Raw genomic sequence first — 26,500 nt, forward strand, 5'->3', positions numbered from 1 at the left:
CCCTGGCGGTCCAGTGGTTAAGACTCCTCGCTTCCACTGCAGAGCGCGCGGGTTCAGTCCCTGGTGGGGGAAACTTAACATCCCACATGTCTTGTGGCATGGCCAAAAAAAAATACATAGGATGTTTGGAAGGACAATAGAGTGGAGCGAGGGACTAGAGCAGAGTGTTGCAGGTGTGTTCTAAAAGGGTTTCAGGGAGTCAGTCTCTCCAGGTCTGTTTTCTCATCTGTAAAATGAGGACTGTAATTGTACCTATCTTAGGGTTTTGATGATCAAATGAAATAAAACATGTAGGTGAGGGAGTAAGGAGGATAAGAAGGTTCTAGGCAAAGGGCATGGCAGGTGCAAAGGACCTGAGGCAAGGGTGGACTTGGGGTGGGTGAAGAATTGAAGGGCCATGTGACCAGAGCTGTGAAGGAGAAGCATGGTAATGGGGAGCCCAGAGTGCTTTATGGGCAAGCTAAGGACTTTGGATTCTATTCTGAGATGGGAAATGTCAGGAATGTTCTTGAGAAGAGTTACATCAACTTGTTCTAAGAGGATCACTCTGGCTTCTTTGTTAAGGCTAGACAGTCCAGAGAGGGAAGCAGGTCAGGTGGGCTGGATCTGTGACATACTTGCAGGGAGAGCCAGCAGGATAATAACAGGTGTGCTAAACTGTGGTACAACAGATACATTCCTGGGGCATAGAACACTGGGGAACAGCGAGGAGGGGGCACCTTACCCAGCTATGGGCATCAAGGAAGGCTTCCTGGAGGACAAGATGACGTCTTGAAGCCTATGGAAAAGTAAGCCAAGTGAGCTGAGCAGAAGTGGGAGCGGAGAGGCCACATGGGCCTCTGATAAGCTGGTTTCATGTTCCCAGAGGGGAAGGCAAAGCAAGGGAGGGCAAAGGCAAGCTGCCTGTAAGTGGCCCAGACTGAGCCAGCACTGTTAGGGCTTTTACATGTTTTATCTCATTGGACCCACAACAAAAACAAAATAGGTACAATTACTGTCATCATTTTACAGATGAGAAGGTAGATTTGGAGATATTGATTTGACCAGGGTCACACAACCAAGTAGTGGACGGTGCTGGGTCCCCAGCCCGGGACTCCTGAGGAGCCCCCTGGACACCCTAAACATCCACACGTCTTCCACAAACACACACAACCCCCCCCACCCCCCCACCCCCCCAGTGCTGGGGGATGGGGTGGAAGGCGGAGAGAAGGCACGTTTTTCTCTGCAGATGGTCCCTACCTGATCTGGTATCCAACAGAAGGAGCTGGATTTGCCCCGGCGCTGGGGAAAAACCCTTGGGCAGAGAGAGAGAGAGTGCACTGAAATCAGGGCCAGCTTCACGGGCTGGCAGCAGGGCCCGACACTTAACTTAGAGGGGCCCCGGGGTTTCGGTTTAACGCTCTGATATCGACTTTTGAAAATTCGCAGTCTTTTTTTAATAAGGGGCGCCACGTTTTCACTTTTCACTGGGCCACGCAAATTATTTAGCGAGTCCTGACTACCCCTGATCCCGTGTACGCTGGACTTTAGGTGCAATTGAAGGGATTTTCGAGGGTGATATCCAAAAGCCTGTGCTGGGGTTGGGGGGCGGGGGGCGGTGGTTGGACGCTGCAGGAGCGCAGGGCGAGGCTGTGGAAGGCGCCACACGCCACCTGACCGGGTCTTCGCGGTAGGTACCGTGATCCGGGGGTTCCGTAGGTGACCCCTCTAGGCCTGGAGGCGACCAGGCTACCCGAAAGGGCGGAGCAAGGGTGGGAGGCCTTGACCTGTGGGATAGGTGAGCTCACTGCAACAGCAGACGCGTGGGGCCCGGGGCGCCGGAACAGCAGGCGCGTGATGCCGAGGAGCGGCGGGCGCGCGGCCCCGGGAGCGGGGAAAGGGGACGCGCGCGCGCCCGGGGCGGGGCTCGCCGCCCGGCTCCTCCTCCGCGCCGGGCCAGGCGGCCGCGGCCTTTCCCGGCAGCTCGTAGGTCTCAGGAAGAGGAGCAGCTGGAGGAAGAAGCGCGGGGGCTGGGCGGCTCCTAGGGTGCAGCAGCGTCGCAGCCCGCATGGAGCCCAACGTGCGCTTCTGGATCACCGAACGCCAAGTACGGCCCGGGCCTGGCGCGTCTGGGGACGGGGAGGGCGTGGGCCGCGCGGCGTGGAGTCGCCGCTGGCCGCGGTGACCTTGGGTAGGCCACGTGGTCGCAGCACCCGCCTTCCCATTTCAGACCCCGGGAGGGGACGAAGGAAACCCAAGCGTGCCGGATGCCGACGGCCATGGCTGTTACCGTGCGTGGCCTCTGCCCCCAGGCCTCGCAAGCGAGAGTCGCACAGTATCCCCCTGCAGATCGCACGAACTGAGGAGTCACTCCCCACCACTCAGGGGTCTGCCTTCCGCCGCCTATGCTGTTGCTGGGCATCAGGTTGGAGAGGAACAGGTCCTCCCAGGAGGCCCCAGCTTCCCCGAGTCTGTAGGCCCAGCCACCGGACAGTGAGACTCGGGGCTGCGGGAGGCCGCCTTGGCCGGAAAGTAACCTGGGCCCCATCTCAGAGAGGGGCTGGGCGGCGCTGTCCAGTAGAAATAGGATGGGAGATGCATAGGTAATTCCAAATTTTCTAGTAGCCACATTAAAAAACGTGGCTTTTAAAATTTAAATTTTAATAATATATTGCATTTAGCCCAACAGATATAAATATTAACATTTCAACATGTCGTCAATATAGAAAATTATGAATGAGGTATTTTACCTCCTTTTCTGTAGGAAGTCTTCGAAATCCCGTGTATGTTTTTACACATACAGCACATGTCAATTTGGCCTGGCCACATGTGGCTAATTGGACAGTACAGTTCTAGAGTGTTCTCTTTCAGCCTTTACCTAAAGTAGAGCCTAGCCTGGTTCTCTTAGATGGGGATGTTGAGGAAGGACAGGGTACTCAAGGCGTCCTGGCAGAGCCAGGCCTCAAAGCTGAAACCACTGCAAAATTTGGGGACTTTTAGGAGCAAACCATGCCTGCTTTCTCCATATGTGAACTGCCTTTATTGAGCCTTCACTGGGGTGTCTGGTTCTTTATGACTAGAGTTAAGCCTTATAACCACTGCAGGAGGGTGAAGAAACAGATTCTGAGACCTTTCTAGGTAGTGCTTCAAGGTCATATGTGGGTGTCAACATAGGCCCATTTGACCCCAAAGTCTGGGCTTTTAATCCTCAAGAGCACTTTGATATTGGAGTGGTTAAGAGCACAGGCCATTGGGTCATTTCCTGGTTGGGTTTCCTTGAATCCATTCGTGAGTCCTTGGAAGCCTCAGTTGCCTCACCTGTAAGATGGCGTTGTTGTGAGGATTCCAGGAGATGCTGCAAGAGGAAGGCCCTCAAAAGGTTCTCAAAAGTAACGTCGACTGCTCTTATTACCATGTATCTTGGTTTTTCTGCTGCCATTAACCTCTCTGGTGCTCTTGCCCCTCTTAAGTCTTTTATTCAAAGATTTCTTCAGTGGACAGAATTATTGGATCCTACAAATTTGGTCGTTTCAATTGTAAGTATTTTCTTGTTTTCGGAGATAGTGAATTTCACATTTTATTCTGAAACGTGAAGACTGTGTGTCCCTTTTGAAAGCAGCTGAGATAACAGAATCCATATATATTATCATGTTTTTATTCCTTGCGAATGAGCTTGTTGGATTGGAAGGGTGGTACATAAAAGCAGACATCTGTTCAACAGGTCGTAACAAAGGGGATCCAGACAAACCTCCCTGGTAATGGAGGACAGACCGGCAAAGCTAGTTGCAGACCTTGACCTAGGGTTCTAAGGGCAAAAGGTATAGTGAGGAATTGGGGGAGGTTGTTTAGAGAAGGCAGGGAGGGAGGGAGGGCGGGCCAGGGAGGAAATGTCAGGAAGAGCGGACTGTAAGCAAAATGGGGGAGGGGGGGCCAGGTGGGCCAGGTCACCCAGTTACTAGGGTTTTGTTTTCCTTTTTTTCTGCTGCGCTGCACAGCATGTGGGGTCTTAGTTCCCTGACCAGGGATCGAACCCGTGTCCCCTGCAGTGGAAGCGTGGAGTCTTAGCCACTGGACTGTCACGGAAGTCCTACTGGGGCTTTTATTTTAATTCAGGTGAACCAGACACTTCTTGAAGGTCCTTGTGTGTCATTCAGACGAGGGCGGTTTGTACCTAGCCAGATGGTGAGTAACCAGAAGGGACCAGACTGAGAGCAGTTCCGGGGATGGATGGCTCAGCTGTCCAAGTAAAAGATGAGAGTTTGAACCAGCTGTGGCTGAGGGATGAGGAGGAGGAGAGACCCTGTCACCAGCAATGACCCTCGGGGCCAGATCCACAGGGGTGCTCCTGTCCTTGTGCTCAAATGTTCCATATAGTCTTGTTTACAATAGAGAAAAACAAGAAACAAGCTGAATGCCCATCGGTAGGGAAATAGAGAAATATAATGTAGTATATTCATGCAGTGGAATACTGATTAGCTGTTAAAAATGATGATCTGGTGATCGACCTATGATATGAAGTGGAAACATATGATATGTGTGATGTTAAATGGAAAAGCATGGTATCCATGATGTTTTGTAAAGAAAGCAAGACGCATATAGTACAGCATTTATGCAAATTACAACATAAAAAACCAAAACTACATATTTGTTTTATGGATACATGTATTCATGTATGTACAAATATAAACAATGGACTGGAAGTTTATACCTTGAATTCATAATAGTGGTTACCTCTGATAGAATAGAGGGGAAATCGAGACTGGGGGTGATGGATCTTTTGGGGGAAAAAATTAGAAACAAATATAACCGAATGTTCACAGTTGTTAATTCTGGGTGAAGGGATTGTATGTAATCATTTTTTAAATTTCCTTGTTTAATTTTTTTTCTCAGATTAAGTAAAAAAGAAGAGAGAAAATAAGACTGAACTGATTAGATGTGGGTATGAGAGAGAGAGAAGGGACTTCCAGGTTTCTGACCTGTGTAGCCAGGAGGATGGTGACAGTCAGAGAGGAACCGGTGGAGGAGATGGGGCAGGTGGCAGCAGCAGTGGGGTAAGCCGCTGGAGCTGTCTAAGACGCAGGGTGGGGGACTTCCCTGGTGGTCCAGTGGTTAAGGAGCTTCCAGTGCAGGGGGTACGGGTTCAGTCCCTGGTTGGGGAACTAAGATCCCACGTGCCGCGAGGTGTGGCCAAAAAATAAATAAATAAAAATTAAAAAAAAAAAGCTGGGTGGTCTGAATCTGAATGACACACAGGACTATCTAATGGAAACTCAGGGAGTACAGAGCCTTAGCTCCACGTTGCTTTAAAATTAAAATCAGGTGTGAGTGAACATGTGCTTCTTAAATCTGTGGATAAATCGGAACAGTGTTGAGATCATTGCTTGATTTCCTTATCTCCGATTATAGGAAAAAATAGAAAAATCAAGGCAGCTATTGTTAACACACGAAGATGCATCCGGAAGTGACCTGGAGGACAAAAGGGTATGGCTCTTATTCCCAGGTGTGCCTGGCTCAAGGCTGAGTGGGGTTGCCTTTAGGTGATTTTACTTGCATGGTCTGAAATCAGGTGGGATTTTGCCATTGTAAACACTGCCCAGTTGGGTTAGCTTTTTAAATGTAGGTAGGATTCCTTCTCGTAAACCAGATTAATATTAGTTACTAGTGTTAGGAACTGGTATTAAGAAGAAAAGGCATAGGGTTCCTCCTGTGCAACAGATATTTGCAGTTGCAATATCTGTTGTGAGGATTCTCTGTAGCTGATTCCTGGAGCCCCATGGCAAATTCCAGAATTCAGGCAGGCCTCCAGAGTCAGAACCTACTTCCTACTAGAGGCAGCGAGGTTATAGTCCTGTCCAAAGACTCAAACCAAGTGTTTGTTATCTACCTTGCAGTGTACGGGGCTTTCCGGAGGCCACAGACATCAGTCCCTCAAGGCAGCCTGCGGAAAGCGCACACTTTTTTTTTTTTTTTTGCGGTATGGGGGCCTCTCACCGTTGTGGCCTCTCCCGTTGCAGAGCACAGGCTCCGGATGTGCAGGCTCAGCATCCATGGCTCACGGGCCCAGCCGCTCTGCGGCATGTGGGATCCTCCCGGACTGGAGCACGAACCCGTGTCCCCTGCATCGGCAGGCGGACATCTCAACCACTGCGCCACCAGGGAAGCCCAAGCTCACACATTTAACTTGGTTTTTCTGAGAACTTGTTGGGGCCTCTGAGCTCGCAGCTTGGCTCTGTTAAAAGTGACTTGGCTAATGGCGTGGTCTGCACACAGTTCACTCTGCTCTGAGCCAGGGGAGGCTCGCTGCGCTCAGGGACTCGCCCGAGGGACGAGTTAGGTGTTGGCCTCTCCTCGGTTAGAGACTTGGGGCTTTTTAATGCTTTGGTCATTTTCATGTGGATCTTCTCTTTGCTTCCTGTCAGTTCATTCGTTTGATTCATTTGATTCACTTGTTTTGATTTGTTCAGTCCGTGTGGTAGAGAGCAGTTTGCCCTCCAGCCTGTGAAAGGTGGAGCAAACATGGCACCAGAAATGAGACTGTAGAGGAGATTGGCTGCTAAGCCACCTTTAAAAGCTATTGCTTGGTTTTTCTCTTTTTAGGTACAAGAAGCTTGGAAGAGAAGTCTCGTAAGTTTCTGCCCCGTCCTAATTTTTAGCCTAAGGTAACAAAACCAAACATCACACTCACCTTTGTGTTCACCCTTCTGAAGTCAACAGTGCATCCTGACAGTAGCAAGCTGATCCCTGGTCCTTTTCGACCTGCAGGTGAGTTGATTCTCATTTTCAGAGTGGTTTGTAACCTTTAGAAAACCTTGCCTCCCTCTAGTCAAGTGTTTGGTTCCCCTGGCAACCAGCCCCCTTCTTTAGGTGCTTTCCCAGGGTCACTGCATTGACATTATCTCAGGTGTGGTTGAAAGGGGCTTGTTATGAAGAATAAGAGACACTCCTTTCACCTTTATCGCCCTTCTCACTTAGGAAATTTCAAGGATTTTAGGCTGTGTGCCAGGAGCAGGGATGAAGAGCAAGTATATGTGTCTTATTCTAAGTCCCAGTGTCACAGATGTATTGAATTCATGTGGAAGGGTGAACAAGGACTTGGAATAAGGGACCACTTACCTTCATTGGGCAGGAGCCTGGTCAGATCTAGCTCTGCTGCACTGATTTAAAGTTCTGCCACGTGCACAGCTATTATTTTTATTAGGAACAAAACAGCATGTGTAAAAAATACCCTTTGACGTCCATGCCTTCATTCGGCCTGAGAAGAGGTTTTTGGGTGGGTGGTTTTCCACCCACTCTGCTGTCACTGACCCTCTTGTCTTTTTTGCCAGCTCTCCTGCCTTTCACGGCGCCCATGGTGAGTAAGCTGCCGCTCACCGCTCTGAAGCTGGGGGCTTAGGAAGATGTCCCCCCATCTCCTAAGCTCAGTGGCTGGTGTCCTCCATCTCTGGACCTCTGTCCCGTGACTGCCTGATAGATGGTTAGGACCCGGCACCTCCGACCCTTGTCCACTCCCCACCCCACTCCCACATCTCCCCCCCGGGCACCAGGGCCTCTTGAGGGTCCACAGTGTCATAGGTAATCCTTTCTCTGAACACCTAGCATGTGCAAAGTGCTACGGCGCAGATTGATGAGTTAAGATGTGCTCCCTGGCACAAGCCCATGTCACTGGTCACTGGCTGTCACCTTCTCCCCGCAAGCCCTCCCCTTCATTCAGGCCCTCCCCTGGAAACCGGAATCGCCCCCAGCGAGGCCGTCCACCTTGGCTCTCATGAGGTGCGCTCACCAAGTGACAGCACCCCTCTGCCCCTGCAGGTGCTGCTTCTTAGCTGCCCTGCTCAGTTGCCTGGAGATGGGGACCACTGTGAGGCACCCAGGGGCTCCCAGTGCCCGTGGGTGCCCATCCAACATCACCTGTCCACTGCCCACTAGCCCCTTGCATCGCACCTTCCTCTACTTTCCCTGCTCCTGGGGTCTCAGGTCTGCATCTCCCTGGGCAAGTTCTTTGCTCCACAAGCCCTCCCTCCCCCCAGGCACTCACAACTCTGCTTTATTTTCTTTTTTATTTATTTATTTAATTGGAGTATAGTTGATTTACAGTGTTTCAGGGTTACAGCACAGTGATTCAGTTATACATATATACCTATTCTTTTTCAGATTCTTTTCCATTGTAGGTTATTACAGGACATAGAATCTAGTTTCCTGTGCTACACAGTAGGTCCTTGTTTATCTGTTTATTTTATAATATATATAGTAGTCTGTATCTGCTTTATTTTCTTTACAGGTATTTTTGTCAATGCTGCCAGTAAAAAGTCTAAAGTCCATGATTTTACCTCAGGTAGCAACTCTTTCTATTTCATAATTATTGAATGTTTTGTGCTTGAAACCAGAATGTGACATGTTAGCCTCTGTCTTCCTGCAGGTTTCCTTCTACACGTACAGTACAGTCTTCAACATTGTCAATGGAAATGCAAGTTATGTGAGTATTATGAGGCCCAGAGGGTATGCAATTTCTTATTGTTTCTTTTGGCGATTTTGTGTGTTTAATTATCTTTCCTGGGTAAAACTCTGGTATTTGCTAAATATGAACTTTTGTTTTTCCCTAGGATCGTCGCCCCCATGAGACTATCTTAGTAGGAGCAGGAGTGATTGCTTCGTCCACCTTTTTTGGAGTGTGTATTTTAGAAATCTGTCGAATCTCTTTTATTCCTCAGAATCAAAATTTTACGTTCTAAAAAAAAAAAAAAAATTTACGTTCTAACTTAATTTAGAAAGTGTGATTAAGACACAAGGAAGAAAATAAAAGTCGTCTGTAATCCTATCGCCCCAAAATTGTGTGATTATGTTCCAGGTTTCTAGGCATGGGCTCAGTACTGTTATCTTTAAAAACAAATTAATTCAGGGGACTTCCCTGGAGGGCCAGTGGTTAAGACTCTGCACTTCCACTGCAGGAGCTGTGGGTTTGATTCCTGGTCAGGAAACTAAGATCCCACACGCAGCACGGCACGGCCAAAAAAAAAAAAAAAAATTTATTCATGTTTATAAACATGTTACACAAATTGTGTATTGCTTTAGATGTCAGGATACTAATAGGAGAAAATGTCGATTTCAGAGTCCAGTAAGCCTGGGTTCACATCTTGGCTCAAATTTTTAATGGCTTAGTGACTCTGGACAAGTTCTGTTACCTCTCTTAAGTCTCCAAGAGTTCCTCTGATGATCAGGGAGAACATGTCAGTGTTGCAGGAATTAAAACAAGAAATACACGGAGAGCACTTGGCAGGGGTCTGACCTGTAACAGAAAGTAAGTTGACACTAGCTGCTCTCTGCTGGTCCCGTGCAGTAATGATTTTTCTCTCCTATTTTCTAGTTATTCCCTCGTTTGCTCCAAGTAAGATTTTCACTGAATAGCATTTTGAGCAGAAACGTCATTCCTGTCGTCATTCTCGGTAAGCAGGGAGCCTCCCTCCATCTTCGGGGATACCCAAGTCCCTGGGCCACACTGTAGCTGATGAGGGCCGCTGTTTGCATCTTGCCGGTGCCCCCAGGCCCAAATTAGGTCTTTGGTTTGAGAGGTGACACTTTCTCTGTAGATACTCCTTTAGTTGTCCAAGGGTGAACACAAACCTGGAAGCACAAATTACATTTGAAAGACCCTGTACAAGCCCTGTCCATGTATCATTTCATTTAATCTTGACAACAACTTAGGGGTAGGTAATGTTATTATTCCCATTTACAGATGAGGAGACTGAGTCAAGGGGAGGTTAGGGAAGTTTTCTGGGGTTTCACAGGGAGAAAGTGGTGGTCTAGGGGATTCCAACCCAGTGGTCTGACTCCAAGGGAGGGACAGATATTAACCAATTGTTTTAAGTTTGCCAGCCTGCAAGTTCACTAGTTCACGCTCCACATTTGGGTTTGGGAATCATAGCAGCTTGAAGAGTTAGCAGAATTATGTCAGTGGTAAACTTTGGGAAATTATGTTACAGAAACTTGGTCAAACCAGCTTCAGTAGGGATTTCCGCAGTGGTCCAGTGGTTAAGACTGCGCTTCCACTGCAGGGGGCACAGGTTCGATCCCTGATCAGGGAACTAAGATCCCACTTTCCACGTGGCGCGGCTAAAGAAACATAAAAAAACAAAAAAACAGCTTCAGCAAAGCAGGTAGGCGTATTTCAAGGACCCCAGGGTTTCTCCGGGAATCCTGTCGGGGTGTCAGAACCTGGTGCTAGTTTGTGGTCAGGATCCAAGACTGAGAGCCCAGCAATTCTGACCCTACCCCACAGCCCAGAGGAGGAGAGCTTGGTTGGCCCAGTACCACCCGAGGATCAGGAAGCGCAACCATCAAAGAAACAGGCATGACACTTGAAAAGATGGTGCTTTATTGGACCGACACTTATCTCTCTGTTGTGTGTTTTCTTCTTTACATCCACAGCCCAACTCAGTGGAATGAATGTGGTCGCATCGAGAAGTTTGGAGCCCCTGCGAGGAATTGAGGTCATGGACAAGGACGGCAGTGTCATAGGCTACTCCAGAAAAGCTGGGACAAAGGTAGGGGGACACACGAGATGGAGCTGTAAGCCGCTTGCCTTTTGGGCAACGAATTGAATTGCCTGTTTGAGAGCTGGTAACAAATTCATGTCTCCCTTCAACCTTTTGTTATCTGTCTTTTCTTACGATGCTGAGAGAGAGAATTTACATTTTGTACCCTGATGTTTATTTTTTAAATTTAAAAAAATTTTTAATCTGTTCTCTGCAGTAAGATCTTTTTCTTTTTATAAATTTATTTATTTTATTTATTTTTTATTTTTGGCTGTGTTGGGTCTTCGTTGCTGCGCGTGGACTTTCTCTAGTTGTGATGAGCGGGGGCTACTCTTCTCTGTGATGCACAGGCTTCTCATTGCGGTAGCTTCTCTTGTTGTGGAGCACGGGCTCTAGGTGCGTGGGCTTCAGTAGCTGTGGCACGAGGGCTCAGTAGTTGTGGCTTGCGGGCTCTAGAGCGCAGGCTCAGTAGTTGTGGCGTACAGGCTTAGTTGCTCCGCGGCATGTGGGATCTTCCTGGACCAGGGCTCGAACCCGTGTCCCCTGCATTGGCAAGTGGATTCTTAACCACTGTGCAACTAGGGAAGCCCCACCCTGACGTTTAAAAGGTGATGCATTAGTCTGGGTTCTCCAGAGAAACAGAACCAATAGGATATCTGCCTATCTATCTATCACCTATCTATATATATAGTAAGACATTTATTTTAAATAATTGGCTTGTGCAGTTTTTGCACTGGGAATGTGTAGGGCAGGCCTGAAAGCTGGAAAGTCAGGAGCTGATGCTGTGGTCTTGAGGCAGAATTTCTTCTTTGGGAAACCTCAGATTTTGCTCTGAAGGCTTTCCAACTGATTGCATGAGGTCCATCCACCCTATGGAGGGTAATCAATCTCCTTTACTTAAAGTCAACTGATTGTAGATGTTAATCACATCTACAAAACACCCCCACAGCAACACCTCGGTTGTGTTTGATTAAATACCTGGGAACTACATCCCAGCCAAACTGACCCCTAAGATGGGTCACAGATGGACGTCCACCAAACGTTTGGCCCCTGTCTGAAGGTGAGATCTTGTCCTCCAAGCTCAGCATCTGCCCTCCCAGCCTGCTCTGTACTCGGGGAAGTCAGTGGACATGTCTCTGGGTTTAAGGGAAGCCCTCCGTGTCCACCTCCCAGTGGATTTTCTTAGAGCCTTCATCTTTAAGGACCAGTCTGCTCTCAAGAAGGGTCTGAGGAAATCCAATGCTCTGACCTAAAACTCCTCCATTTCGAAGACTTCTTCTTGTTAAATAGTTTACTGTTTTGCTCAATCCGACACAGTAGCTTCTGTCTGCATTCAGCTCAAGAACCTGCAGTAGTCTATGGTTTCATTTGGGGTATAGACTTCAAAAAAAAAAATACCTTTCAGGAAGTGAGATCTTTTTTGATCTCAGTGAAGTGACTTTAGCTAAAGAACTGTAACGTGAGGCAGTTGCTCACAAAGCAAAGAGAGTAGCTGGGCCTCTCACAGTGTCTGCGTTCAAGGGGGCTCCCTGAGCCAGCTGGACCTCCTTCCGCCCAGAATGCTGGTGGGAGAGGCGGTCAGATAAGATGGCCTCTCAGTTGATCAGTAACTACATCATTATGTGGCTGATGAAACATGTTACTCTAAATCCTGTCACCGATTTACAGAGCTGAATTGTAAACCACTGGATACGTGCTACAGTATTCTCACCAGCCCGTCTAATAGTAGGTCTGGAAGTAGTGGCCGCCTTTCTAAATGAGTTACAACAGGGACATCATAATTGCAAGTAACAGGAGAGAAACTGCTGCCAGAAATAAAATACCTTGTTTTGGAAATGAAGGTTCTATGTTTAAGAATCCACCCTAAAGGGTCCACCAGAGGGCAGACAGCAGAAGCAAGAAGAGCTACAGTTCTGCAGCCTGTGGACGGAAAACCACATTCACAGAAATATAGACAAAATGAAAAGGCAGAGGACTTGGTACAAGATGAAGGAGCAAGATAAAACCCCAGAAAAACAACTAAATGTAGTGGAGATAGGCAATCTTCCAGAAAACGAATTCAGAATAATGATAGTGAAGATGATCCAGGACCTCGGAAAAAGAATGGAGGCAAAGATGGAGAAGATGCAAGAAATGTTTAACAAAGACCTAGAAGAATTAAAGAACAAACACCTAGAAGAATTAGAGAACAAACAAGCAGAGATGAACAATACAATAACTGAAATGAAAACTACACTAGAAGGAATCAATAGCAGAATAACTGAGGCAGAAGAATGGATAAGTGACCTGGAAGACAGAATGGTGGAATTCACTGCTGCAGAACAGAATAAAGAAAAAAGAAAAGAAATGAAGACAGCCTAAGAGACCTCTGGGACAACATTAAACTCAACAACATTCGCATGATAGGGGTCCCAGAAGGAGAAGAGAGAGAGAAAGGACCCGAGAAAGAGATTTGAAGAGATTATAGTTGAAAACTTCCTTAATATGGGAAAGGAAATAGCCACTCACGTCCAGGAAGCGCAAAGAGTCCCAGGCAGGAGAAACCCAAGGAGAAACACACTGAGATACATAGTAATCAAATTGACAAAAATTAAAGAAAAATTATTGAAAGCAATAATTATTGAAAGCAAAATTATTGAAAGCAAAAAACGACAAATAACATACAGAGGAACTCCCATAAGGTTAACAGCTGATTTCTCAGCAGAAACTCTACAAGCCAGAAGGGAGTGGCATGATACACTGAAAGTGATGAAAGGGAAGAAACTACAACCAAGATTATGCTGCCTGGCAAGGACCTCATTCAGACTCGACGGAGAAATCAAAAGCTTTACAGACAAGCAAAAGCTAAGACAATTCAGCACCACCAAACCAGCTCTACAACAAATGCTAAAGGAAATTCTCTAAGTAGGAAACACAAGAGAAGAAAAGGACCTACAAAAATAAACCCATATCAATTAAGAAAATGGTAATAGGAACATACATATCAATAATTACCTTCAGGGCTTCCCTGGTGGCGCAGTGGTTGAGAGTCTGCCTGCCGATGCAGGGGACACGGGTTCTTGCCCCAGTCCGGGAAGATCCCACATGCCGCGGAGTGGCTGGGCCCGTGAGCCATGGCCACTGAGCCTGCGTGTCTGGAGCCTGTGCTCCGCAATGGGAGAGGCCACAACAGTGAGAGGCCCGCGTACTGCAAAAAATAAATAAATAAATAAATAATTACCTTCAATGTGAATGGATTAAGTGCTCCAACCAAAAGACACAGGCTCGCTGAATGAATACCAAAAAAAGAGACCCATCTATATGCTGTCTACAAGAGACCCACTTCAGACATAGGGACACATACAGACTGAAAGTGAGGGGATGGAAAAAGATATTCCATGCAAATGGAAATCAGAAGAAAGCTGGAGTAGCAGTGCTCATATAAGATAAAGTAGACTTTAAAATAAAGAATGTTACAAGAGACAGGGAAGGACAGTACATAATGATCAAGGGATCAATCCAAGAAGAAGATATAACAATTATATATGCACCCAACATAGGAGCACCTCAATACGTAAGGCAACTGCTAACAGCTATAAAAGAGGAAATCAAGAGTAACACAATAATAGTGGGGGACTTTAACACCTCACTTACACCAGTGGACAGATCATTCAGACAGAAAATTAATGAGGAAACACAAGCTTTAAATGATACAATAGACCAGATAGATTTAATTGATATTTATAGGACATTCCATCCAAAAACAGCAGATTACACTTGCTTCTCAAGTGCACACGGAACATCCTCCTGGATAGGTCACATCTTGGATCACAAATCAAGCCTAGGTAAATTTAAGAAAATTGAAATCATATCAAGCATCTTTTCCGGCCACAATGCTATGAGATTAGAAATCAGTTACAGGCTACAAACAACAAATGCTGGAGAGGGTGTGGAGAAAAGGGAACCCTCTTGCACTGTTGGTGGGAATGTAAATTGATACAGCCACTGTGGAGAACAGTATGGAGGTTCCTTAAAAAAATAAAAATTGAATTACCATATGATCCAGCAATCCCACTACTGGGCATATACCCAGAGGATACCATAATTGAAAAAGACACATGCACCCCAGTGTTCATTGCAGCACTATTTACAATAGCCAGGACATGGAAGCAACCTAAATGCCCATCAAGAGATGAATGGATGAAGAAGATGTGGCACATATATACAATGGAATATTACTCAGCCATAAAAAGGAACGAAATTGGGTCATTTGTAGAGACATGGATGGACTTGGAGACTGTCATACAGGGTAAGTCAGAAAGAGAAAAACAAATATTGTATGTTAATGCATATATGTGGGATCTAGAAAAATGGTACAGGTGGACCAGTTTGCAGGGCAGAAATAGAGACACAGATGTAGAGCACAAACGTATGGACACCAAGGGGGGAAAGTGGTGGTGGTGGGATGAATTGGGAGATTGGGATTGACATGTATACACTAATATGTATAAAATAGATAACTAATAAGAACCTGCTGTATAAAAACTAAATAAAATAAAATTCAAAACAAAAAAAGAATCACCCTAAAGAGACATCTTTAAATAGCTTGAGGAGAAATTTACATAGTATAAAATTCATTGTAAGAGTACAGTTTCATGAATTTTAGTAAATTCAAACAGTTGTGCACCCATCACCACAGTCCAATTTTAGAAGATTTTCATCACCCTAAAAATTTTTCATGTGCCCATGTACCATCACTCCCCCTCCCAGCCCCAACCCCAGGAAAACACTGATCTGCTTTAAAATTTATTTATTTATTTGTTTTTGGCTGCGTTGGGTCTTCGTTGCTGCACGCGGGCTTTCTCTAGTTGCGGCGAGTGGGGGCTGCTCTCCGTTGCGGTGCGTGGGCTTCTCATTGCGGCGGCTTCTCTTGTTGCAGAGCACGGGCTCTAGGCACGCGGGCTTCAGTAGTTGTGGCTCACGGGCTCAGTAGTTGTGGCTCACGGGCTCTCGAGTGCAGGCTCAGTAGTTGTGGCGCACGGGCTTAGTTGCTCCATGGCATGTGGGATCTTTCCAGACCAGGGCTCGAACCTGTGTCCCCTGCATTGGCAGGCGGATTCTTAACCACTGTGCCACCAGGGAAGTCCCCTGATCTGCTTTATATCGTCATAGTTTTACCTTTTCTAGAAGTTTCATACAAGTGAATCATACAGTATTTTTGTGTAGGGGTTCTTTGACTTTTGAGGTCTGTCCAACTTTTAAGGCATCAGTAGTGTGTGGCTTTTTATTGCTGAGCAGTGTTCCATTGTATGGCTGTACCACGTTTTGCTTGTCCACTCCCCAGGCAATAGATACTGGGATTGTGTCCAGTTTTTGGCTGTTACATGTGATGCCGCTCTGACCATTTATGTATGACTCTTCGTGTGGATATATGTTTGCATTTCTCTTCAACTCAAATTTAAGTGCAGGGCATGGGTATCGTTGTGAACTGTTCACAGAGCTGGAGAGAAGAGTGACAGCAAATGTTTAATCTACAAGTTGTTCCTCAGCACCTCCTCCCTGCTGGGCGCTGTGCTGGGCTCTGGAGACCCACACCCTTACCAGTCAGCATCCCTCTTCTCCAGGGGCTGGGGGCGGGGAGGCAGCCTCGGGCCCTGCTAGCTACCCACTTATCTAGCCCAGCTCATGGAGAGAAACTTCCTTTTTTGCATGAAGGCCAGTTTAGGGTAAAAGAAAGGTTTGATGGTCTGCTCTTTTTTAAGTGCTTATCTTTCTCTTAAGAATAAAGTGTCTGCGACCGTGCGTAAGCATTCTTTTATCACTTCCCTGTCACCGAAAGGTTTATTTTCTTTGGCTAAAATTTCAGAAACTGCGTAACCAGCAATATCTGATTGTAATAGGGCACCTTTGATCAGATTTCAGGAGCCTAGTCCGTGCTGTTTTCCTTGGCCTGGCCTTGTCAGCTACTCAGTTGCAAGCTGTCACGCGTCTTGCAGCGTCTCCTCATGACCGGTGTCTGGTTTGGAATGTCTTCTCTTCCACACGAGACAAATGGAGTGAGGCTGGCCTCGCCTCACTGACGTTGAAACACAGCATGCTCCGCAGCCACTTTTCTCCTCCTGGAGTCAAACAACTTTATCTTGTATTCCTGAAAGTTTATTTTAAAAGCCACCCTTCTTGGCGCCCTCTGTCCTCGTGGGGGAAGGACATTCCCGCAGAGGATCGGGTGAGCTGAGCGTTAGTGTCCTAAGCAGAGAACAGGCCTGCTGGGTACAGCAGAGGAGCCCAGACAGCGGGCTGTAGCCCCAGGGTCACAGGGTCCTGGGGTTATGGGAGGACAGAAGTGCACAGAACAGAGTTCAGGGGAGGGAATGGTGGGGAGAGTGCCTGTCCATCTTACGCTGAGCGGTGCTGTGTGTGGAGCTGTGTCTTATCCAGGGCTTGGGTTCTGAAGTTCACATGCAAGTGTCATCTATAGTCAGAAATTTCCCTTGAAAGTCTCTGACATTGCTCTTGAGTACACATGATTTTGTGCATATAATCCATACAGTCAATCATATGTTTAAATGTTCAATATAGAGAGTAACGTATATTCTAGAAAAGATGACGATATGGTAGGAAATATACATACGTGTTTACGCAAAATAAAATTTTATAGCACATTGTTAATTACACAAGCAAAAGATGGGTGCATACAGGAAGACATATTCATGTTACATGTGGGTGTGATGCCACACCAGTGCACTCGGGGCCGGCCTTCCTCCACTGGAAGGGGTGGGAATAACTTGGGGGGCCTGTTTAGGAGAGGAAGGCCAGTGGCAGAGTCCTGGACTGGAAGGAAAACATGGAGCGGTCCTCAGTGGCAAGTCCAGTCCAGCATTTCCATCAAACGGACTGCCATCTGGTTCTAAGTAAGGATTTGTCCGTAAGCTGCCTTTGCTTGTGCTTGGTATTTTATTTGGGGTGGTTTGGGGGAGTGATGGAGACCACTGTGGAGTCAGGGAGGTAAATCCCGTCTCTGGTTCCTCTGGCACCAACCCCAGGCATCCTCTGTACGTGTGCACGTCAGGCGCTGCCTTCACCTTTTGCACGTGCATTGTTTTTCTAAGAGAGAAGGGAGAGCTGCTGTTTGCCGGCCTCTGTCGTGAGTTGCAAGATGCCTGGAAACTGTCTCACTCCACGTGCTAAGCTGCTTGCTTTTCATTTCCACTAGGCCGTTAAAGACACAGCAACATCCAGAGTTGTGCTGTTTGGGACCTCAGCTTTTATCCCTGAAGTCTTCTCATACTTTTTTAAAAGGTAAGAGGTACGCTCATCTCCCCGGGTAGGAATAAACATTTTAACAATCAAAATTGTATAAAACTCGTCAAGTACTGGACCTGGTTGGAGAGGTGGGAATAAGTTGCTTCAGGAATGTTCCTTCTAAACACGCTTCATCACAGTTAAGATAGTAGGATTGATTGAGGGCAGATGTGCAAATCCCGATGTGCGCATTCCAGCAAACCTGGAATCTCGCCCAGGCCCTGTCCTCAGTTACATCTGCTCCTGGGCATGTCCCGGCACCTGCTGAGGCTCAATTCCTCGCTTCTAGAATGATGAGTGTGGATGATTTGCGGGTTCTCCCAGCTCTGATATGCTATGAATATTGCTCAAGCCTCTTTTTCCCCCTTCATTCCAAGCATGTGTTAAATTAGCTTAAGTGGCCCAGAATCAGTAGACTGCCATCCCTTTTGAGAAGCGAGACATGGCCTGTTAGGAGGACAGCCTGAGATCAGCCAGTATGAGAGGCCCCACTTGCAGTGAGTAGCTTAGGGCAGAAGGGAGCTGCGTTGGTTTAGATATTGGGTACGGTCAGGGTACGTTGCCCGTGGCAGCTGATCAGAAGCTCTGGTGCAGGACGGTCCTCTCTTCTCCTTCGTGGGTGTTGTCTTCCTTCTCTCCCACCACACACTGGCTTCTTCATGTTGAGGGACGTGACTGTAGCCACCTCCCAGCTCATATCCTCACAGTGTCCTGATGAGAGAGAAAAACACAGCAAACCCTGGGGGTTTAGGGGCAGGGAATGTCTTCCACTCAGTTCACAAACTCCCAAGGAAGGATTCTGTTGGCCCAAGAGGGGTCACCTGTCTGGTGCTGAACCAGTCTGCTCTGTCCAGGTGGTGAGCTCGGAAGTCCCTGCTAGGACCACACAAGGAGCACATTTCAGGAAGTAGCAGTGTCCTGGGCAGAGGCAACTGTTACTTCCCGTGGTTGATCCAGCTGGGTGGGTGTGGGGACTTCTGTTGGGTTGGGGTCTTCCTGAACCTCTCTGGCTGGCCTCAGAGTGGGGGCTTCTGGAAAAGCTGGGGTCCTGCGGTTCGTCCCCTGAGGCCTGCACAGTGGCACCCGCTGCCTGGTGAGGAGAGATGGTCCTCATTTCCCAGTGGGCCTTGGGTGCCTGGAAGGACCTCATATCATCCCACAGCTATGATGGTGTCCAAGCTGGAGGGACCACATTGGCTCTTCCGACTCAACCCTTTCATTTTGCATATGAAAAAACTCAAGGCTCAGAAGGGGAAAGTGACTTGCCCAAGAGCACACAGTCTGTCAGTGGCCGAGCCCCAGCCGGACCCCAGGACCCCAGGTCTCTGACTCCCAGGCTGGGCTTCTTGCACCTTCTTCCCACACCCTCAAAGGTCATGGTCAGAATGTCACATCCGTGTCAGTGTAGCCCAGGGGAGAGCACAGGCTCTAGAATCTGACCTCTCACTTTTAAGAATTTGGAGATTTTTGACAAGGGACTTACACGGTCTGTGGCTGCAGCCTCTTGTTCATATGAAGGGTATGATGATAACACAAACCTCACAGGGTCATGGGAGGATCTAATGAGCAAATGCATGTGAAGTGCTTGACCCGGGCCTGACGTGTAGTGAGTGCTCTGTGGGTGCAGCTGCTAATACGTATCGCCTGTTTGTGGGGCAAGTGGGAACCAAGTCTGGGCTTGCAGCTGCTGGCAAGACAATTGGACACCATTCGAGCAGAGGGCTGACCTCTAAAAAAAGCCCTGGTACCTTGTCTCTTACAGGACCCAGTTTTTCCTGCAGTGTCCGTGGTCACTGTGGACCCTAAAGCTTTCTTGTACTATCCTTGTCATGGGACTCATGGTGCCAGTTTCTTTCAGTGTATTCCCACAGATTGGACGGGTAAGTGTCCCCCTTCGACTTCCTCTAAGAATATATATCTTTCTTCCCCTCGTTATCAGAGTGAAATAACTTATTCTCCTAAAAAATCTGCGAAATTTTCAAAAGTATAAAACAAAGTAACATTATTTATGCATAATCCCATCTCCCAGGTCACTTGTACAGTTTTGGATTCTGTGTTTCTTAACTGTATATCTGAAGCATGTTTCTGGGACGTTAAAAAAAAACCTTTGAGATATTTTAAATACTTCATAATATACTATAGCGACACCCCACCCAATGGAACTTTCCACAGTGATGGAAATGTTTTATATCTGTGTTGTCCAGTGTGTGTAGCCGCTTATCACATGCGGCTGTTGAGCGCTTGAAACGTGGCTAGTGTGACTAAAGAACTGAAATTTTAATCTAGTTTAATTTAATCTTACGTGCTCACATGCAGCTAGTGGCTGCTGTTCTATAGACCATGATGATCTATGGTGCGTCAGACCGCCTGGACTCAGATTCCCAGCTCTTCCATGACCCTGGTCAATCTGCTTAAACTCTCTGAGGCTGAGTTTCTATTAAAGACAGATGATGATCATAGTACCTCTGCAGAGCCTTGTTGCTGGTATCCAGGACGTTATTGATGTAGCAGATATCAATTTCTAGCATTTCTTGGCTGTCACCCCCCCCGTCCCCAAACCCCGCCAAGCAAGTCTTGGCATTTGCTGGACTTTTAAAATACCTTGTTGGTCCGAGGTGGGCATGACGTAGCTGAATGGTGGTCCTGTCCTGCCTAGGGTGGTTTGCAGAGAGAGCCCAAGGCTAAGAGGGATTCTGCCAGGCCCCTGCCCAGGGCCCCTCCTTGGACATTACATGGGCCACAGCATTTGTTTATATTTGAAATTTTCCATAAGAAAGTTTTTAAGAAGTTAGGTTAATGTTTCTTTGTTATCGATTAGACATCACTGAAAAGGTTATATGAAATAGATGCTTTCTGAAATTGTGTTGTTTTTTTTTTAAACTTGGCTTCTAAGGCAAGAAGACGTCTTAATGTGAATAGTAAGAATTTAACTTTGTGTTTTAGATACAGTGCAGTGAGCTTGAAAAGGAAATTCAGTCTGCAACAGAAGAAACAGAACTCTTCTATAACAGAGGGGTGTAGGGGTGAGTTTTAGGTGAATTTGTTTGGTACCTGCGTGAAAACCTTCCTCCAAGGTTTCAGTTTGGACAACCCTGCCAGGAGTGTCCTGGAACCCCCAGAGGTGTCTGCACCAACAGGATGGCTTCCGATTACGCACGCCAAGACTGTTTTGAGGCTGATCGTGCCTAGGGTTAAACAAGCTTGGGTGGAAGGAGAGAAACGGGGGCTGTCCTGTCTAACCCACCACACGGGGTTGCTGAGGGGATGAATGTGTGATGTAAGATTCAGTTTTCTATTCGTCAGCCTGTGAACGGATACTGTGAACTTACTAGTAAACTTTTCTAAAGTTGAGTATTGGAAAACGAAGGAGAAAGGTCCACCAATGCCCGCGTGCCCAAGGCACAGCATTAAACTGATGGCCCATCCCGAGGTGTACACGTGGGGAGCCAATGAAGGCCTCCAACCCCCAAAGCAATCCTGTGTCCCTTCTCAGCTTACTCCTGTTAGACAGCTGCTTAAAATCTTTGCCAGCTGCTGCCCAGCTGCTTCTTTCTCCTCATTGGCAGGTGACCCTGTCTCCTCCTGCACTGTGAAAGCCAAGGCTATTGGCCTCCTGGCTCCAAACCTGCTGACCTCCCTCCACACACGCCGGCCTCCCCTCCTCCGTGCAAAGTCAGCTGTGCCCTGGGCTTGAGCCCGACCCTTCCTGTTTGCTCAGGGCCTTTGCTCTGCGGCCTCCTCTGCCCCTCTGGCTCCAGCCTCCCCGCTCTGCTCCTTCGTAGCATTTCAACTGCTTGAGTCACCTGCCTCATGCAAAAAGCAAAACCCCCCCTTTGTAGCCGGACTTTTTCAGAGAGTTTTCTACCCTCACTGTTTCCACCCCGCCCTCCACTGCTGAGACTGCCGTCATCCGTGCCCCCACAGATGCTGGCCATACTGCCACTGCCCCCTGTGCGGGCCTGTCGTGGGGCTTGCTCTCCCCTGCCCAACAGGCCCACGTCCAGCGGCCCCCTGCGCTTCGCCATCTGGATGTCCACTTGAGACCATCTTCCCCTCCCAACCTCAGGGAACGGCACCACCGCGTACCAGTTTCGTCAGACAGGATCACTGGCCTTGGCCTTACTCCCCCATCGCCCCACCCCATTCAGCACTATTGGGCTGAGTCTGTTAAGTCTCTAGAACTCACCCCTCCGCGTCCACTGCCCAGCCCAACAGCATATCCCCTGCTGGTGTCGCTCATCAGTCCATCTCCAGCCCGCTCTTCGAAACCACACCTGCTTAAAAGCCTTAAATGGCTTCCCAGTACATCAGGATCAAGTCCAAATTCCTTGCCATGGCAGGCGGGAGCCTTTACCTTATTCATCTCTTGCCACTCCCTCTCCTCACTCTGGACTGACATCCAGTTCCTCAGATGTGCTGTGGTCTCTCTTCTCTGGCCTTCCCACCAGCTGTTCCCTCTGTTCTGGGCTAACTCCTCCCTGTGCTTCACGTCTGACTTGGACGTCAATCACTCTTCTCCAGGAAGCCTTCCAGGATTCACAGAACTGAACTAGGTGCCCTTCCAATGTGCTCCCATAGTGCTCGTATCATGCCTAGCACGTGCCACACCACGTGCAATCCCGTTTGCTGAAGCTATGTGCCCATAGACTGTGCACCTTGACAGCAGGAACTGTTGTCTTGGGCATCAAGGAAGCCCCAGGATACGCAGTCCACGGTGTAGAGTAGGTACCCAAACGTATGCGTACTGGATGGAGGGCTGTTTCCAACACACCCTGCCCCAAGTCCTCTAAGAATGCACCTGTGGCTTTCAGTTTTCCCTAGGCCACAATGACGGTTATCTCCAAATTGGGTAAAAGATGTTTCACAACAGCCTAAAAGGACAAAATCAGTAAAAGTGATGTATCATTCAGCTCCATGTAGCCACAGGCTTATACTAAACAAACTTAACAAAATGTGCAATGGCTCCAAGTGGAGGTTCAGCCACTGACAGATAACTGAGTAGTAATGTGAGAGCATCTTTTCAGAGAAGGCACTTGGACCTTACAGTCAGCTCCAGGAAGTGCGGGGTGGAGGAGGGCCGGGCAGAGAGAGAAGGGCTGAGCCAGTGGTGGAAGGAACCAGACTGCCTAACTTTCAAATCGGTCTTTGGATAATTCCCCGGTGGGTTTGCAGTTGACTTTTAAAAAAGAGTTTTTTCTTTTGTTTGTTTGCGGTGGGGAGAATTAGAGAAAGAGGGCACAATTTTTCATATGCCTAAAACTGCCGAGTATCAAAATATTTCATTTTATTTCTGTATCATAAATTTGTCATTTTAACAACTTTGATCATTAGCTAATAGAGTAATACAAAAAAAACACGGGCAAAAATGATGTTAGTATTCATTCTCATAAAGTGCAGATTTAATTTTCAATTGTTGGCCTCAGTAAACATCATCTCATTTCAAATCCTCCCCTGCCCCCACCCAAGGAGGGGCTATTTTTAAAAATTTTTCCCTAACAAATGTCTAACACCGGGAATAAATGAACGATCCAATAAAGACAAGCTTTTTTGCAAACATTTTTCTGGGTAAGATTTCTAAGGCCAACAGTACTGAGTGAAAAATAACCTTTCATAATGAATATGAACACATATAATAAGAACATAATTTAGACCCCCATGCTTATTTTGCAATTTTTAGGTCTCCAATTATGAAAAAGTTACCTAACTAAACAAAGAACGGTTATCTTCATACGTGGCCAAATTATTTTTACTGATGTTGTTTGAAGACATTCTCTGGTTTTGGCCTTTACAAGAAGTTAATTCTCACACTCTCTCACCAATTACATAAGGCTGCTGTTTCAGCCATAGAGACATTTATATTCCAAATGGGCTTTCTTCTTTTACTCTACTACATAAGGACTGGCATCTTTTTCAAAAGAATATTGCTAGCAACTGGGTTAATTAAAGAGTACTCATGGCTTAAGTTTGCCAAATGCTTACCTCTGCAACAGTATAAATATGGATTATTAAGTTGTCTACTCCAGTATAAAATCTATGCAGAACCCTCATACTACAGGCAAAATGTTCAAAGGCTAAGGAAAAAAAAATTCTTTTACAAGAAAGTGCAACTGCAGGGTCTTTTGAATGATCTTCTAGACGGTTCTGCAGAAAACTTAGTAGTTTGGCTCAAAGTAGAGTTCCTCATGAGGCATTAAAGTTCTTCCTAGAAGAATACAAAGCACAATTTCAGGCAGCTTTCTGAAAATAAACCATTAGTTTGTGGTTACACACTGAGACAAACTGGAACTTATAATAATGAAGGCTTTCGGATTTGCTGTGATTTGCAGGAGAACTTGACAGAGCTGTTCTGCTCTTACTCCAGGACATCAGGCTGTTTTATAATGTTATATATATAGGTGGTTACAGCACTTTGTAAACATTGAGAGTAGGCATGAAATTAATCAGATAGGAGGAAATCGGAAGTGTTTTCGTATGTGTTTCAGTGCTTTTTCAGGTCAAATTGCAATGCTTTCAAATAAATCATTAAAAATATAACATTTTCTTTGTTATTTCCAGTATTTTACACAGTTAATGGATAATCATGGTGCTAGGGCTTTAGATCAGTTATCAGTAGTGATACATTCTGTCCCACCATCAGATTTTCAGCATTTGTTCCGCGGCTGCTAGGTGGTAGAGGAAGTTTTCTGTTGCTGGTGGAAATCGTCTTTGCTTTAGTGCCTCGTAATTGAGCACTCGCTTTTCTCCATCATCCGAAACTTCTGAAAATGGAGCCAGGTTGGTGAAGATTTCTTTTGTTTTTAGGGAAATATCCTTTAATAGAACAGGAAGATACACAATATGTTAGTATCAAAAAAATCTGAGTTCTCCAGAATTCTTCCTGCTATTCTTTTTTAAGTTTATCAGACTAACTATAAATTATAAAAAATGAAACAACAAAAAATACATGTCATGGTTAATTTTGAGCAGCGGTGACGGTGGGATCGGTGGGGGCGGGGTTAACCATTTTTAAAGTGTGTGCAACTCAGTGGCGTTTCAAATGCGTTCACAGTATTGTGCAACCATCGCCACTGTCCATCCCAGAACTTCTCCATCATCCCAAACCAAAACTCCGTACCCATTAAACAGCAACTCCCCACCGGCATCTCCCCAGCCCCTGGCGATGACCATTGTGCTTTCAGACTCTGTGAATTGGTCTATTCTAGGTACTTCATATGAATGGAATCACGATATTTGTCCTTTTTGACTGGCTTATTTCACTTAACATGTTTTCAAGGTTCATACACGTGGTAGCACGTGTCAGAACTTCATTCTAAGGCTGAGTAATATTCCACCACGTGTATGTACTACATTTTTTCCATTCATCCGCTGATGGACATCTGGGTTGTCTTCACCTTTTGGCCATTGTGAATAATGCTGCTGTGGGACACGGGTGCACAAATATCTATTTGAGTTCCTGCTTGCAGTTTTTGATATATACCCGGAAGTAGAATTACCAAATCTATGTTAATGCTATGTGTAACTTTTTGAGGAACTGCTATTGTTTTTAGAACAAATCTCTCCCCAAAGTCCCCTCCTGCCTGGGATGAGTGACCCAGCACCTGTCGCATGGGCTTTATTCCCCTTCACTGACTGACATTCCCCTCGGGTGGCTGAGGACTCAGCAGAGCTCGCCTTAAAGTCATGTCTTTCTCCTGGTTTGCTGACATCATTAACTTATTCAAATACTGTGAACCTGTACAACATGGTAGGCACTCTCATCATACATTATACTGAGTCATCTGTGTATCCCTTTTAGTCCATGAAAAACACAGTAATACAAAACTCAAATTTACACATTTCACTAACATTGTTTTCCCTCTAATGTTGACAGGGCAATGGGTGGGCAATGACCATCTGTCCGGTAAGACAGTCTCAGTGTTTGGGTTCTCGGGAAAAAACCTGCGCACTCCTCCCAGCCACAGCACCGAAGAGAAAGGACAGTGCTGCTGGCGGGTCCCCGCCAAACCCTATGGCCCCTCTCACCACCTGGCAATCACATCTTTCACTATAAACGCTTGGCTTTGGCACCAACGCCCTATGTCCGTCTTTCCCTGGAGCCTGATAACTCATTGGCTCATCTTCGCCAGGGCCAATCCTGCAGACCTCATCTCAGCAGCTGCCCACTGGCCTCCCCAGTAACTTCACTCTGTGCCCGTGAACAGCAGATAACCAGCCGCTGCCCAGCGATGCCGTTTCGAGACTCAGTCAGTGGGAAGATTAAGGCATTACCTGTATAACTTGACTGTCTGATTTCTCTGGATCTTCTGCCGACTGGACAATTAACTGACCGATTTCTTTATGTAGTTTGCCCATTGTCATGGCCTCTGGTGAAATCAAGAAAAATATTTAGATGTTTACATAATGAAAAGTAATCATCTATCTGGAAACTTGAACGATCACACAGACGGAATTTTCAAAAAGCAACTGACAACCCCCCATTTCCATCTTATTACTACACACAAATATGGTGACACAATAGGAGGTAAGGCATGATCATGATTTATATACTTCATGTCCAAAATAAAAATACACCACCACCAAACCAAAATTCTGATAAGAATTATTTTTCTTTCTAGACAAAACCTAATGAAATCTGACTGCCTATGGGTTGTGATTGTAAGCCAGCAAACAGCCTGACTTTCCTGTCCAGGTCTTCACAGTTGAGAATTCAC

At 46.6% G+C, this 26,500-nt stretch overlaps 2 protein-coding genes across 13 annotated transcripts in view; one reads left to right on the forward strand and one right to left on the reverse strand.

The window, feature by feature from the left end:
- Positions 1 to 1,901: 1,901 nt before the first annotated feature.
- SFXN4 (sideroflexin 4) lies at positions 1,902 to 26,310 on the forward strand. Of its 10 annotated transcripts, XR_009559400.2 has the most exons (15): positions 1,931 to 2,086; positions 2,210 to 3,515; positions 5,386 to 5,460; positions 6,577 to 6,603; positions 6,687 to 6,741; positions 7,305 to 7,330; positions 8,258 to 8,311; positions 8,396 to 8,452; positions 8,580 to 8,645; positions 9,341 to 9,419; positions 10,402 to 10,517; positions 17,701 to 17,786; positions 19,552 to 19,669; positions 24,427 to 24,563; positions 25,660 to 25,793. XR_009559400.2 is itself a non-coding variant. In XM_060286657.1 (14 exons), exons 1-14 carry the CDS (start codon positions 2,048 to 2,050, stop codon positions 25,837 to 25,839), a joined length of 1,044 nt encoding a protein of 347 aa, XP_060142640.1. In that variant the 5' UTR covers positions 1,902 to 2,047; the 3' UTR covers positions 25,840 to 26,310. The 10 variants fall into 10 exon arrangements, 9 of the variants coding, with proteins under 9 accessions (XP_060142640.1, XP_030695232.1, XP_060142639.1 ...); XM_060286657.1 differs by lacking the exon at positions 24,427 to 24,563 and having other exon boundaries at positions 1,902 to 2,086; positions 3,450 to 3,515; positions 25,660 to 26,310; XM_030839372.2 differs by lacking the exon at positions 25,660 to 25,793 and having other exon boundaries at positions 1,902 to 2,086; positions 3,450 to 3,515; positions 20,733 to 25,652.
- The window catches only part of DENND10 (DENN domain containing 10), a 40,986-nt gene continuing 37,641 nt past the window's right edge, over positions 23,156 to 26,500 (reverse strand). For all 3 annotated transcript variants that reach the window (XM_060286653.1, XM_030839366.2, XM_060286654.1), the window contains 2 exons: positions 26,058 to 26,152; positions 23,156 to 24,599 (listed from right to left, as the gene is read on the reverse strand). In XM_060286653.1, coding sequence (XP_060142636.1) covers positions 24,423 to 24,599; positions 26,058 to 26,152 — 272 coding nt within the window. In that variant the 3' untranslated portion in view covers positions 23,156 to 24,422. The remainder of the gene's footprint in view (positions 24,600 to 26,057; positions 26,153 to 26,500) is intronic.

The sequence above is a fragment of the Globicephala melas genome, chromosome 16 (genome assembly GCF_963455315.2).
Source record: "Globicephala melas chromosome 16, mGloMel1.2, whole genome shotgun sequence".
Lineage (NCBI taxonomy): Eukaryota > Metazoa > Chordata > Mammalia > Artiodactyla > Delphinidae > Globicephala > Globicephala melas.

Coding starts and splice junctions, on each gene's coding strand:
- SFXN4 (XM_060286656.1), top strand. CDS start 3,393: ATGTATCTTGGTTTTTCTGCTGCCATTAACCTCTCTGGTGCTCTTGCC. Junction 6,742..7,304: donor TGGTCCTTTTCGACCTGCAG/GTGAGTTGATTC, acceptor CTTTTTTGCCAG/CTCTCCTGCCTTTCACGGCG. Junction 7,331..8,257: donor TGCCTTTCACGGCGCCCATG/GTGAGTAAGCTG, acceptor TTTTCTTTACAG/GTATTTTTGTCAATGCTGCC.